This window comes from Labrus mixtus, chromosome 16 (assembly GCF_963584025.1).
Source record: "Labrus mixtus chromosome 16, fLabMix1.1, whole genome shotgun sequence".
NCBI lineage: Eukaryota > Metazoa > Chordata > Actinopteri > Labriformes > Labridae > Labrus > Labrus mixtus.
In genome coordinates this window covers 21793791-21806504 of record NC_083627.1, presented here as the reverse complement: position 1 = coordinate 21806504, position 12714 = coordinate 21793791, and the positions used below count along the sequence as shown (strand labels likewise).

At 37.7% G+C, this 12714-nt stretch overlaps 1 protein-coding gene across 1 annotated transcript; it reads right to left on the bottom strand.

Annotated features, from left to right (window-relative positions):
* Positions 1-1938: 1938 nt before the first annotated feature.
* On the bottom strand, positions 1939-11748 carry LOC132990683 (transmembrane protein 79-like). The gene is made up of 5 exons (XM_061059042.1): positions 11607-11748; positions 7977-8808; positions 6203-6397; positions 5903-6125; positions 1939-3995 (listed from the first exon to the last, which is right to left on the bottom strand). The coding sequence occupies exons 2-5, from the start codon at positions 8686-8688 to the stop codon at positions 3803-3805; spliced, it is 1323 nt and encodes a 440-aa protein (XP_060915025.1). The 5' UTR covers positions 8689-8808; positions 11607-11748; the 3' UTR covers positions 1939-3802.
* Between the last annotated feature and the right edge of the window lie 966 nt (positions 11749-12714).

The following is a 12714-nucleotide window of genomic DNA, read 5'->3' as shown; positions in this document are numbered from 1 at the left end:
TTTATTTTGTTTCCTGTCATGAAAAACAGAAAAAGATAAATCTCTGATTGTTTAGTGTCAGAAAAAAACATCTGCCTCTAACTAGAGACCTCAATTTGTTGCACTTAAAACATCAAGTCATCTTCATGAAATCATTAATGTTGAGGTGTTCAAAGGTTTTTATTGTCAGTTATTTTTTTCTTTTCTTCTTCTACTGGTTGTCACGGTTACAAACGAGTGCTATGAAGCTTCATTTCACACTCCTGGTGATAATAAGACGTCTAAATTTAGATGATGTCGTACTTTGAAGGAAGCAACTGTGAGCCAATCAACAAAAACACTGGTGTTTTCTTTCTATATGTTAGATTTTGATATGTTATCATTGGATACTGGACTGAGAGTGAAGTTGATGTCCTGTTTTGTTGTATTTTTTTTTGGCGGGGGGGGGTCAAAATGACTAAAGGCCTGGGTACAACATGTTTTACCACTCACAGGCTGAGGTTTTTGTTATCAGTTGCTGACTGCATAATTGAAAGTAAATGGTACAGTATCTAACCAAAGACATGAACATGCTCTCTCACACTTCTAGTGCAGGAAGAGTAGTTAGAGAAGTTTTACTCTGACATTCCTCTTGTGCCATTGGCTCTCCAGCTTTATGTTGAGGAGGACTAAGCTTATTTGCAAAATATGCAGTGGAAGAGCTTGTGTGGGGAAGTCATCCAATCATCTCATTTTGTCCCAAACTAAAATGATTCAGCAGACGGATTCGAGTCCTAAAGCCACAGTGAACCTATGTCAGCAATAAGAAAAAGTGCATCCAAAGTCAGTTTCCCTCTGTATCATTAAGAGCCATTCTTTTATGTGCAGGCCACCTCTTAACCTCAGTAGAGAGTTCTAAGTGATACATCGAGTTTGAGTTTTAAAGTCTACAGAGACTGGAAATAGCCCACATGTACAACGTGTGTATGAAGCTTATTAACTTTAAAATATAACTCAGGCTCATCAGTGACAGGATATGTGTGTTTAACTTTATTGGGGTAAGGGGTCGATGTTTCTCTGCATGTCAAACTGCTTTCCATCTCAGATATAGAAAGTACTTTTTTATTCAAATCTTATTGTGGTTAGAATAAAACTATCTGTTGGAATGTTTCTTATGTGACTGGAAAAGCAGAAGATGCAGAAAGGTTTGAGGGCGCAGCTCTTTAAGTTTCTTTGTGTTTTTGTAGGAGTGATTCGTTCATTCAGAGGGGTTTACTGGAATCTTGCACAGGCTGAAACATGTTTATAAAAATGTGAAAGTTTGATATCAAGTGAGGAGCGAATACAAACTCCAGGTGAGAAAATAGGGAGTGTGATGTTTCAAGGAGAATGTCTCGTAACTTTCCCTGAACAGTGTCCAAGAAAACCTTTTCTTTCCTTAAAAAGCTGCATTAAAAAAACAAATATTCAGGAAATGACCTGAAGTAGAAGAGCCATGGATTATTTTGTGTGAGTGACTGAGGTGTGTTTAAGGAAGAAAGGAAGTAGGTCTATTTGTACAACTGATGATATAAATATGAAGATAAAGATAAATTATTGAAGACATTTTTACAACAGTTCTAAATCGTATTATCTGAGGTTCTGGATTATGATGACAAAATGAAGGGACATGTTTATGCTCATGTTGGATTCTAGTACTTTTGGGTCAAAGTAGTGCCAGGGTCAAAATGAAGAACATCAGTCGATAAAAGGTACCGCCATGTTTCGAGTTTCTCTAATTCAATTCAATAAGCTTTGTTGGCATGGATGTGTAAATATGTTGCTTGGACTACCTGAGCAGCACATGAATGCAGCATTACATGATTCAGGACACATGACCTGTTATAAAGATTCTTATTGGCTGGACAGATGATCAATGAAAAGAAAGGTAATGTCTTATCAACTCTTCATTTGGACCTGAAACATCAGTTAAACAACATATTTGGTGATATGTGTAAACAGATCTTTATTGAACAGATTTTAAATTCTTGTTCTCTAATGCATAAAAAATAAAAAAAAGACTAAAAAACAAACAGATGCAACTGTTAAACAAATCATTCATTGATAAAACAGGAATATGTTCAACAGTCTTTAAAATATAACATTTTAAGAAACTCAAATGTTCCAGATGCGTTAATAACATTCATAGAAATTGTGATTGTTTACATTAAAATGTTTAAGTATCTAGAAATAACCTTATTTGGTAATTATATTCAATATCTGACTCACTGGATCCTGAGCTTCAATCTGACAGTTTTCAGGTTTCATGACTGTATTTATCAAATCCAAACAAAAGGTGCATCATCATACTGAAACTCAAAACTGAAATTTATCAGCTCAAGATAAAATAAGGTAAGTAAACACACACAATGTAAAAGAATCACACGTGTGTAGAGTTTTCAACTGATATGCCTTTTTGGTGTTTCTAAACTTTTTAAACTTTATTTTCCAACTAATTTTTACTGATTTCATATAAAGAGGAAGTTCAAAGCTACATAATAAACCCACAACCTCATTCATGTTTGATTATTTACTTTAAAAAAAGTCAAATTAATTAATTAATTGTAAAAGTTAAATCAAGCTCCATCTTGTATGCACTTGAATCTGCACTATTGTGCCATGTATTTACCTCTCTATATGTTATTCTTTTGGAGTGGTGACAGGGTCGTACACCTCTCAACTGGTTTCAAAATGCCTTCATAAACCCGGGAGACAAACATGCAGATGATTCAGTTTAATTTATCATACAGATAACAGTCGCTGTTTACCATACGCTTCCTTACACTGTGTAGAAGCAGTTACTTTAAGTTCTTATTAGGGATGAAAAAGTCCAAGCTGTTACGCAGCCAACGTCCAATAGACTGTAGCTCTGGTTAATGGCTCTTCTCTCCTCACTCTACTGCCCGGATGTTAACCAGCACCGTGGACAGGTAAAGTGTCATACAACCACTCGACCAGAGTGTGTCTCCACATTCAACACAGACATGTGGACCCTGTAAGGAGGACTGAAGGCACTGCTAATGTTAGCCACACTAATTAAGTACAGTAAATAAACAAAGTGTGAAATTAAATCTCTTAATGGACAGGGAAATTAATCGCCAGGAGCAACCGTGTTAAAATCTTTAAGTTTGATTTACCCAGAAAGAAAAACAGCAGTGACTATCACCTAGAACTGGTTGATCTGCAAAACGTTTGGCAAACAAACATAGAGAAGACCATGGAACATAAAAAAACAAAAAAAACAAGTACAAATCTAGAGGAATGTTTGAAGAACACAAACTGTCTGTAAACATGTTGATTTGATCTCTTGTGCAGTGAAATCAAAATTATGTTTTGCTTTCCTGCTGTTCACCATCGGGGACACAGAGAGAGAGATTACTAATATAATACAGCGCTGGAAAAGAGAGTGCTCTTATCTTTTAAACTACAGGTTTTGACAGAAGTATGCAGTATTCTTTATTATGACACATTCACCTGCTTGTAAAAATGTGTCCATAAAAAAAGAACACTGCTCCATTTTCCTTGGGATTTTTTTGTGTTATTATTTACAGCATGTCATTATTAATATTGACCAGGAAACAACAGAACAAGAAACAGCAGCCAAAGCGAGCTTACAGATGTTGTACTTGTACAAAACAGCTGCTCAAGGAGTGTTTTCTGTAGTGTTAAAGACCTGACATCCGATAACGACTTAAAAGGACTCCAAAAGAAACGAGCCAAGTTGTCTACAGTCTGAGTGTTTTCGAGTGATGATCTGAAAGTCATTTTTCTTTTTACACCTCACGACCATTATCTGATGTCGCCTTCAACCCCAAAAACGCAGACTGGGAGGCGGAGCTGTGGGGGGCGGGGCTACATCGAACACCGACCCCTGTCCCACTGACGAGCAGATGTAGTACAGGTTGGCTCCCAGCATGACCAGTATGGGGAGGAAGGAGAGGCCGAAGCCGAGGCCTCGGATGGTGCTGCCCAGAGAGAGGCAGAGCCAGTAGATCAGCCTGCAGCACAGAGAATAAGAAATATCAAATGAGAGCAGTTAAAGAGAAAATAAGAGTGATTCACTCAGACCTCTTTTGTCTCTTTGAGGATTTAAAATCAGATTCTTTTGTATCAATAATGACAACATGATGTGATCTCATCTTCTAAACCCAATCTCATTTTCAGCAAAACAGGAAATGACTGAACTCTTTTATCAGTTTTTGTGCCGGAGCTTGATTACTCAAAGGATCTTGATTAATGTCTTAATAGATGCTTTTTTTATTACTTGAAATAATATGCATCATGTTTCTTGTTCTAAATCCACTCTGATCTTGTATTTGATCATGTCTATAAACCCCTCTATTTCAGCCCTGCTCAGAACAGGCTGTTTCTGTGTCTGTACCTTTAAATATGTAAATGAGCTGTGTTTGACCACGCCCCCTCTCTGGAAGGGGATGTGGCTCGGGCTCTCTTGCTCCATGCCCAGTTGTTTATGGTGGAAAGGTGCACTAAGAGGGTGGAACAAACACCTAGCTGTGGGAGTGTCACCCACCTGGGGGAGGGGTTACTGCCCTTTGTGATGTCATGAAGGGAAAATCTCCAAATGGTCTGTTCGATCACACATTTTCAGCAGCAGGCAAAAGACGGAGAGGATGGACTTTTCTCATCATTGGGGGGTTTGTAGACAGACTAGTTACTTACTGTATTATTGTTAGAAGAACATGCTAAAGTCTATTTTGCACAATATGTGACCATTATTATAAAACTGTAACCCCAGTGGCATCATGACTGAATTTAGAACTCAAGCTGAACCAAAATAAGAATTAAAAAGGAGAAAACTGAACGGCAAAAAAGAGACAGGATTATAGAAGAAATGGAATCAAATAGAAAACAAAACAAAAAGGCTTAAAAAAAGAGGAGAAAAGTAAAACATGCTTGGTGTATTTCAGTCTTTAACAACTTTGAATGACCTCTTGGTTATGTAACCCTACACCTGGTCTGACAGGTATAATTTCCAGTTGAACCACTTTATTTGGAAATGGAAAAGGTGGCTGCATTCAAAAAGTTACTGGGATACTTGTTCAACAACTTTCTATGTAGGCCACAGTAAAGACAACACCACAGAGATATAACAGAGAGTAATTATTATTAACCTTAATGAAACTTAAAAACGTAAATTCTCTATAAGCTTGAGAGTAACGCCCAGCCGTTCTGTCATCGTCTTTCCTCCCTCATGGGTTAAAGTGAGGATGGAGAAAGTCGACAGCTGCTGTCTGGACTAAACATTTGACTCCGACATCGACTTGTTTGTTCTGTTGGCAGATATTTGTTTAACTCACATCAAAGAAAGCAAGTGTGAACATTATGTTTTCTTTTTCATTGCCGTTCAGCTCAGCTGTACTTTGTATTTAGTGCAGATGTTAGCATGCTCAGGATAGTAAACATTTTATCTGCTAGTCATGATTATGTTAACATAGTGGTTTAAGTGTTCGGCTCAAAGCACTGATGTGCCTGTGAAACTTTTGTTTTCATCCTCCTTGCAGATTTTCCTGGTGCATGTGGAAGTTCAAAATGTAATGACCCAAAGGTTATCATGTTTTGAACTTTCAAATCAATCATGCTTTTTTTGCATTAAAGTGAAAGAGACAATAAAGTTAAAGTTATAAGATATGATTTATGTGATCGTCCTGTCCACCCCCGCTGTTGTGTGCAGTTGTTTTTCTTTTATCTCTTCTGTCCAGTGTGCTGAGTGTGACGTCTGCAACTGAACTTCCCTATTACACTAAACTAGTCACTCATAAAAGCTGGAAGGGAAAAAACGAATGTTACTTTAAACTGCAGATAAATAAACCTGTCAGGTTTCTACACCACCAAATCACCTCCTTTGCAATCTAATTTTTTTTTTGTAACAACAAAGTGTACAAACCTTCCAAAAACAAATATGATGGTGAGCAACGGCACCAACTTGACCAGGTCTTGGCTGATGTAGGTTGCCATGACAGCGAGCTGCAGAAAGAAGAATAAGAAGAGTGCAAGGGATTCGTTGACGTAGTGCCAGTGCACTGCCACCTCTTTGTTCAGCAGCTTGTTTTCATAGAGGGGCTTCAGGGAGCTGAATCGGAGTCGGGCCGCACCCTGCACCACCACACCTGCAGAGACATGACATGTGATTATTGTGTTGATGTTTACAGAGTAACTAAAACACATGAACATGCTGAGATCTTACCCAGCAGGATGGGGATGGTGGCAAAGAAGGAGCAGCGCAGTGTGTACACCAATCTGAGGGGGGGGCTTCCAAGCAGCGGGGGGTCAAAGGGAAGGAGGGCGTAACCCCCCCACACCAGCAGAGGGAAAAGTATCGCAGCAGCCGCCGTCGCCAGAGCCAGCCTCAGTTTCTCACTGCACAGGTGCTCACACAGGTCTAAGGAAGGAAAACCAATGTGGGGAATCATCATCATGCAGTGACATCGCTCTGCAGACCTGTGATTATATCTGATGAAGGACTAAAGACATCATCACACTCAGCTGAAATCAATCCCTAACTTTACTCCCTTTACTGAGTGAAAAACGTGCTGCAGTAAACTTTTGGTTAATGGCACACCGCAATCAGATATATGATCAGTTTATCCAATGAAAGTTATTTGTTGGTCATTCAGCAACAGGAGCGAGCAGCGCGTGTTCAAGAGTTTAAATGCATTTTTTAAAAACAAAACATGCCCAATATTGTGTGCCTAAGACTTATACTGACATCTCAAACACAAAGCACACTGACCAAGACAGAAACCTAAACACTAACAGTAATCAAACACTCACATCAGACAGGATTAAAGCTTTATATGGACATTTCTTTTGAACAAAAAAAAAAGTCTGTTGTCTAAACTCTTCAGTGGTATAATAAATATATAAATCTAATTTATTATTATTATTATTATTGTTATAGTGGTGTGTTTTGGACCAGCACTAGAAGGCACCATAGACCGTCCTTATTCCAGCTCCATTACAACATGATGTTTCATAGACACACACGTGACCTGAAGTAACATAAAACTTGCGGATAATACGGCTATGTTCTAATTATCTATTTGTAAAGTTTTATGTTATATAATCAGATTGTAGTTATTTTGAAGATTTCATGTGAGTAAATGATAAGATAGACCTTAATTTAGTCAAATAAAGGATTTATAGTTAAAACAATAATGAATGTTCAGATGTACAGTTAATAACAGTCTCTGATTGGCTCTTAAGGATGAATCAGATCATCACTAATGTTACTCCTTCACTTCACTCTTGGTTTAAGTTATTTGATGAGTCATTGACATTAGGAGTCCTTCTGTAAACTCAAATTGTTCAGGTGGAAGAACTCGGGCTATAACCTGCGACACCACAGGCCAGAGAGCATCTCCCTGCTACCACAGGACATTAAGATGGGAAGGAAGTACTTCACCCCACACCTCACAGACTAAATGGACAGTTGACCACCTCACAGTGCAATACAAGTGCGCAATATTAACCTTAAAAACAAAAAACAGTATCATTACATAATGTGAAAAATATGTGTGCAATAACCTCAGGTGCAATAAGAGACAAGAAAACATATTTATATTTTCATTTCATTGTACAGTGTTCCCCTTTCTTATTTTTTTGTATTATATCTTTGCTTTAATACAGTGTATAACTTCTGTACAGTTTATTTTAAATCACTTAGCTGTTACTACAACTTATTATTTTTTATTTTATTTGTACTTTTCTACTCTTTTTTTCTTATAATGTTATTCTATTTTATATATAATTTTAACTTTTTTGTAGAAGCTGACTCAGGGAGAAACGCACAAAAATTCCAATGTACCTGTACTGTCCTGTACCTGTGCAGATGGCAATAAACATCTATTCTATATTCTGATTATTGCTCACAGTGAGTGAGAATGTATCTTTTTTAATCCTCACAAGAGTTCATGAATATGGACACAGTCTACAGTATCATGGTGTAATCTTGTACTCACAGTACTTGTCGTCCTCTTCTGTCAACTCGGGCTGAAACTGCACAGCTGATTCGGTGTCCATCTGTGGCTCGTTCTTTTCGTCCCTCTCTATGAGGAGTCGGCTCTCCTCTGGGAGCTCTTTGCTGGACGGGCGCACTATGGTAACATGAGGAGTGAAACCCAGAGCAGCTTTCTCTGGCATCCAGTTTGTATCATCTTCCTCCTCCTCCTCCTCCTCCTCATGTTCATCATCTGCCAGTGAGCCGTCCCCTTTATCGTCCCTCTGCACCCCGATCTCATCATCCCTCCACCTCTCTCCCTCGGGCATGCTCTCCCTCCACTTTGATTTACTCTTTCTGCCGCTCTCTGACTGACTGTGCTCCTCTGACAGGTCCTGACTCCCCCTGCTGATCCCCGTGTCCCTCTCTTCAGGCTCGGACACTCTCTTTTCTGACCCACTTTCACCATCATCATCATCATCATCATCTGTCTGAGGCCTCTTGTCTTTGTCTCCAGGCCACGGCAGAGTAGTGGGCTCCAGGTGAGCAGAGCTGATCATCTCTTCTTCATCTTCCTCGTGCTTTAAGTCGTCTTCTTCTTCTTCATCTATCTCCCTTTTTTCACCGATAATCTCGTTCTCTTGCAGCTTTTTTCTGCCTGCTATTTGTAGATCAGCAGGTAAAAGTGCCCCCTCTTCAGGTAAATCTGAGCTCAATCCACCTTGGCCAGACATTTTGGATTTGAATCCTGTCTCTCTTCAGGAAACACTTGTTGCACTGTCAAGAGTCTGACTGTTAACAAATCTCCTTCCGGTTGTTTAAAGTAATTTTTGGACACATTTGTTGATCTCTGCCTGGGAGGGGGAAAAGTTGCAACCTTGTTTAAACAATCAGCCTCAAAGTAAAAATCAAAGTTCACTGTTTATCATGGGTGTGTTCCTCTCGTTGTGCCCATGCACATGCCGACATGTGATAAAGATCGAGTCTGAGTTTGTGTAGGTGTTGGTTGTTTATTAGAAAATCTGCCACACTGCACTTAACAGATGTGTACGAATAAACTCTTTATGTATAAAATAAGGCAACAAGAAGAAACATTTGCTGGTTATAGCTTCTATAACGTGAGGATCTGCTGCTTCATCAGGTAGAGTAAATAAAGAGTGTTTGGGTTTAATGCTGAAATTGGTTTTACACTTTATAATCCAAAAGATGAATCAATTAATGATGGCAATAATAAGTAGATGACTTGATAATAAAAATAATCCTAATTTGCAGCTCTACATTTTATATGCAGTATTGTTTAACAACGTCTAAATGTTTAATATTCTAAATGCCAGAATCAAGTAATCAAACTGGCATTTAAAGGGTTAAATTCCTAAAATGATTGAATATTCGATATTTTTGAGCAGGGCTGAAGTTGTTTAAGAGATGTATGCAGAAAAAAGTAGAAAAAAAAAATCAATCTGTTCTATTTTTATAGCAGTTTTTGTAAATTGGACATTTTCGCCCTCCAATGTCCAAACAGGGAACTACATTTTAAATCTGATGCTACACAAAAACTAACAATGCATCAAAGTCAATATTTTGGATAGTCTTTGACATATCCAATACTGATTTAAAAAAAATCCCCCAGCCACCAAATATTTGTTATATGGAAAATAACTTGTTTTTGTGTTTTTTTCTCATAAATAACAACAGTGACATCAAGTAATCAAACTGCCATTTAAAGGGTTAAATTCCTAAAAATGATTGAATGTTTGGTAGTTTTGAGCAGGGCTGAAGTTGTTTAAGTAATAAACGTATGTATGCAGAAAAAAATATCAATCTGTTCTATTTTTATAGCAGTTTTTTGGAAGTGGACATTTTTTGTCCTTAGTGACTTAAGAGGGTTGTAAAAATGTTTCACAGTGTTCTATTGATCTATTAAAAAATAAATAATTTGCATTCCAAAATGTGTCAAGAGAGAGACTTTCTTACAAAAAATGGTGCCATATGCACTAACACAGACAAAATGATGGACAGATGAACAGGAAACATTTGCCCAAATGGACAAACATGTCCATAGTGATGCAAGAGGGTTAGCAACGTCTTATTAGCAAAGTCCAAATTAAATGTAAAAAAATTGAAATTATTCTAGTTTAGGGCTTAAACACACAATTAACTTGTCTAATAGACAAAATGTTTTCTCATCGAGATACATAAACTTCTTACGAGGGAGTCTTGGCCGAGACAGCAGCACAAAAAGTTCCACATAAATAATAACAGACAATAGCAAACCAAAACAACATGACTCAGCAGTATAACACGTGAATACACAGGTCAACTGGTCCTGGGTTTAAAATCGTCTAAGCTAGTACAACGCTCAAGTTTAAGGGGACCCTGTGGCTCAGACTACATGATGTGCCCCTCAGACCAAAGGTTACAGCTTCTGACCCTTTGTAGGAAGTCAGTAAATAACACAGATGAGAAGGCAGTTCATGTAGTATGGCCTTATGAAGACAGATGTACTGATGCTCCATCCTTCAGTTATGTTAAGGAACACAAACTCACATTCTCATACAAGACACGATAATGTGTGCGGAAACACAGACCAGAGACAAATCACTAGGCAGCATCGTACACTGAGTCTGAAATGTTCAATGAGGACGAATATCACCATAGTCAAAAATAGTTGCTTGAATACGTTTCTTCTTTGCAACAAAAGAAAAACAGTATCTGTTTCTATAGAAGAAACTCAATTTCATTTTTAGGCGCTCAATAAGTTGACTCTCTCTAAAAAGACACTTTTTCTTCCATTTAGAAACAGATATTTACATGTCTGCACAAATAAAATAAAATTGAACAAAACATGACTAATGCACAAACCAGTTACTGAAAGATCTACTTCCTCAAGTTTGAAATGCCAACATGAATATGTTTGACATTCCTCAGGTGATAACAGTAAGGCTACACAAACTATTAAAACGAATCATCTTTCACAGAAGAGACAGCCGCAGTACAGCTTTGACTTGTGATATATGTGTGTGTATATGTGTATATGTGATATATGTAAGGATAATCATTAACAGAGAACACGGATACATTTAAGCTAGAAAGAGAATAACAAGTTATATAAATATGACTGCATTCCTGCTCTCTGGAGACACCTAACACAGGCTGGACTTTACCTGCTTCAAACACTACAAACAGCCTAAACCTTTCAAATAAATGTTCTGTTGTGATTTAGCTAGGCCTGTAAACCATGGCTTGTTTTGAATTTGTTGACCCCTAGCTTTAGTGACATTTTGAGCAATAAAACCGGATTTTATATTTTCATCCCCGAAACTCGAAAAAGTTTGAGTGAGATGTTCAAGTTTACAAATAAGTCTGCTCCAGGAAACATTTGGCCTGTTCCTCTGTGTCTATACTTGCCTTCATTTACATGTTATCAGTCCTAAAGTATTTAAAGACCCACAAAGTCTGTGAAAGACAAACTTTCAGCTTGTTACATTGAGCCTGAGCTTTTTTTGTTGTGAAAACTGGGCCTAGTTTAGAGCAGGGAGGAATGTGGATTAACAACTACGTATTTGAAGTAGCCTACACGGCTTAGTTTAGTTAACCCATCTCACCAAAACAAACCTAAAAAAGGTGACGTTAACGTTACACACAGCCTTACCTGTTTGTTTAATCCCGGTAACATCACCGTAACGATATCCCGTCCCTTACCGATAAGTAGCGACCATTACTTCAGTTGTGAAGCTACCTGGCAGGTGTGACCAGGTGCTCAATCCTTTCGTTAGCATCAGAGCAGGAAAAAAACAGGAAGATGTATCACTCTGCTTCCATTTCGAAGGATTGGAAACTTCACGGAAACAACTCACCTGCATTTGTCCAAGTTAACTTCACTGCGTCTTTCTGATCACTTCCCCCAAACCTTGACGTCTTTAATTTTTCTAACTAGGCCTTTATGGACGATGAATAACATAAATAACACACTTTAATACTTTCGAATACATAGATTTATATTAATCAAGGTATGTGCTTATAAATAACTAATATAGTTTTTTGTGCTCTAGATCTAATATTTCGGACTTAATCATTCAAGCCAATTGTGTAGCAATTGAATTGTCATATATTATTCTCTGCTTATTTAATGTTGTACTATTGAATGTTGTACTTTAGTACATTGGGAGCACAGCTCACCGACTACAAATTACTTGTGTGTAAACATACATGGCCAATAAAGCTGATTCTGAAATAACCCAGGTTTTGAATGACTCATTTTAGTTTATGCTCTTTAATAACTGATTTTTTATACACTTTCCCCCCCCAATAGGTCGTCATTTATTTGCTTGAACATAAGCTATATTTTATCTTCACTTTCTACACACCAACTCACACTTCTATTTGCATCATCTTGGTCCCTTACTAAATATGATTTTAATGGAGCTTGCATAGTAACAATAATTTGTATTTTCTTGGCTTCTGGCATTTTCTAGATTGAAAGTGCTATTTTGTACCTTAAAGCTACATGGCTGACTACCAAATATACTGAAACTGAACATGTATGAAATAAGCTACGTTTTAAATACCAGTCGTTTTGGAGTGGTCTTTTAAGACGTCACACATGACCTGTATTGGGGTGTACCATCTTTCAAAATACACATGGACTTGGTCATAGCGTGACTCATGTTTCTATAAAAATCATCAAACAGGATTGGTGAGGGTGGAGCTGCTGATTACTGTCTGTAGATCATGTAAACCTTGAAAAAACACAACAATAA

Coding starts and splice junctions, on each gene's coding strand:
- LOC132990683 (XM_061059042.1), bottom strand. CDS start 8,688: ATGTCTGGCCAAGGTGGATTGAGCTCAGATTTACCTGAAGAGGGGGCA. Junction 6,398..7,976: donor AGAAGAGGACGACAAGTACT/GTGAGTACAAGA, acceptor TTCCTTCCTTAG/ACCTGTGTGAGCACCTGTGC. Junction 6,126..6,202: donor CACCATCCCCATCCTGCTGG/GTAAGATCTCAG, acceptor ATGTCTCTGCAG/GTGTGGTGGTGCAGGGTGCG.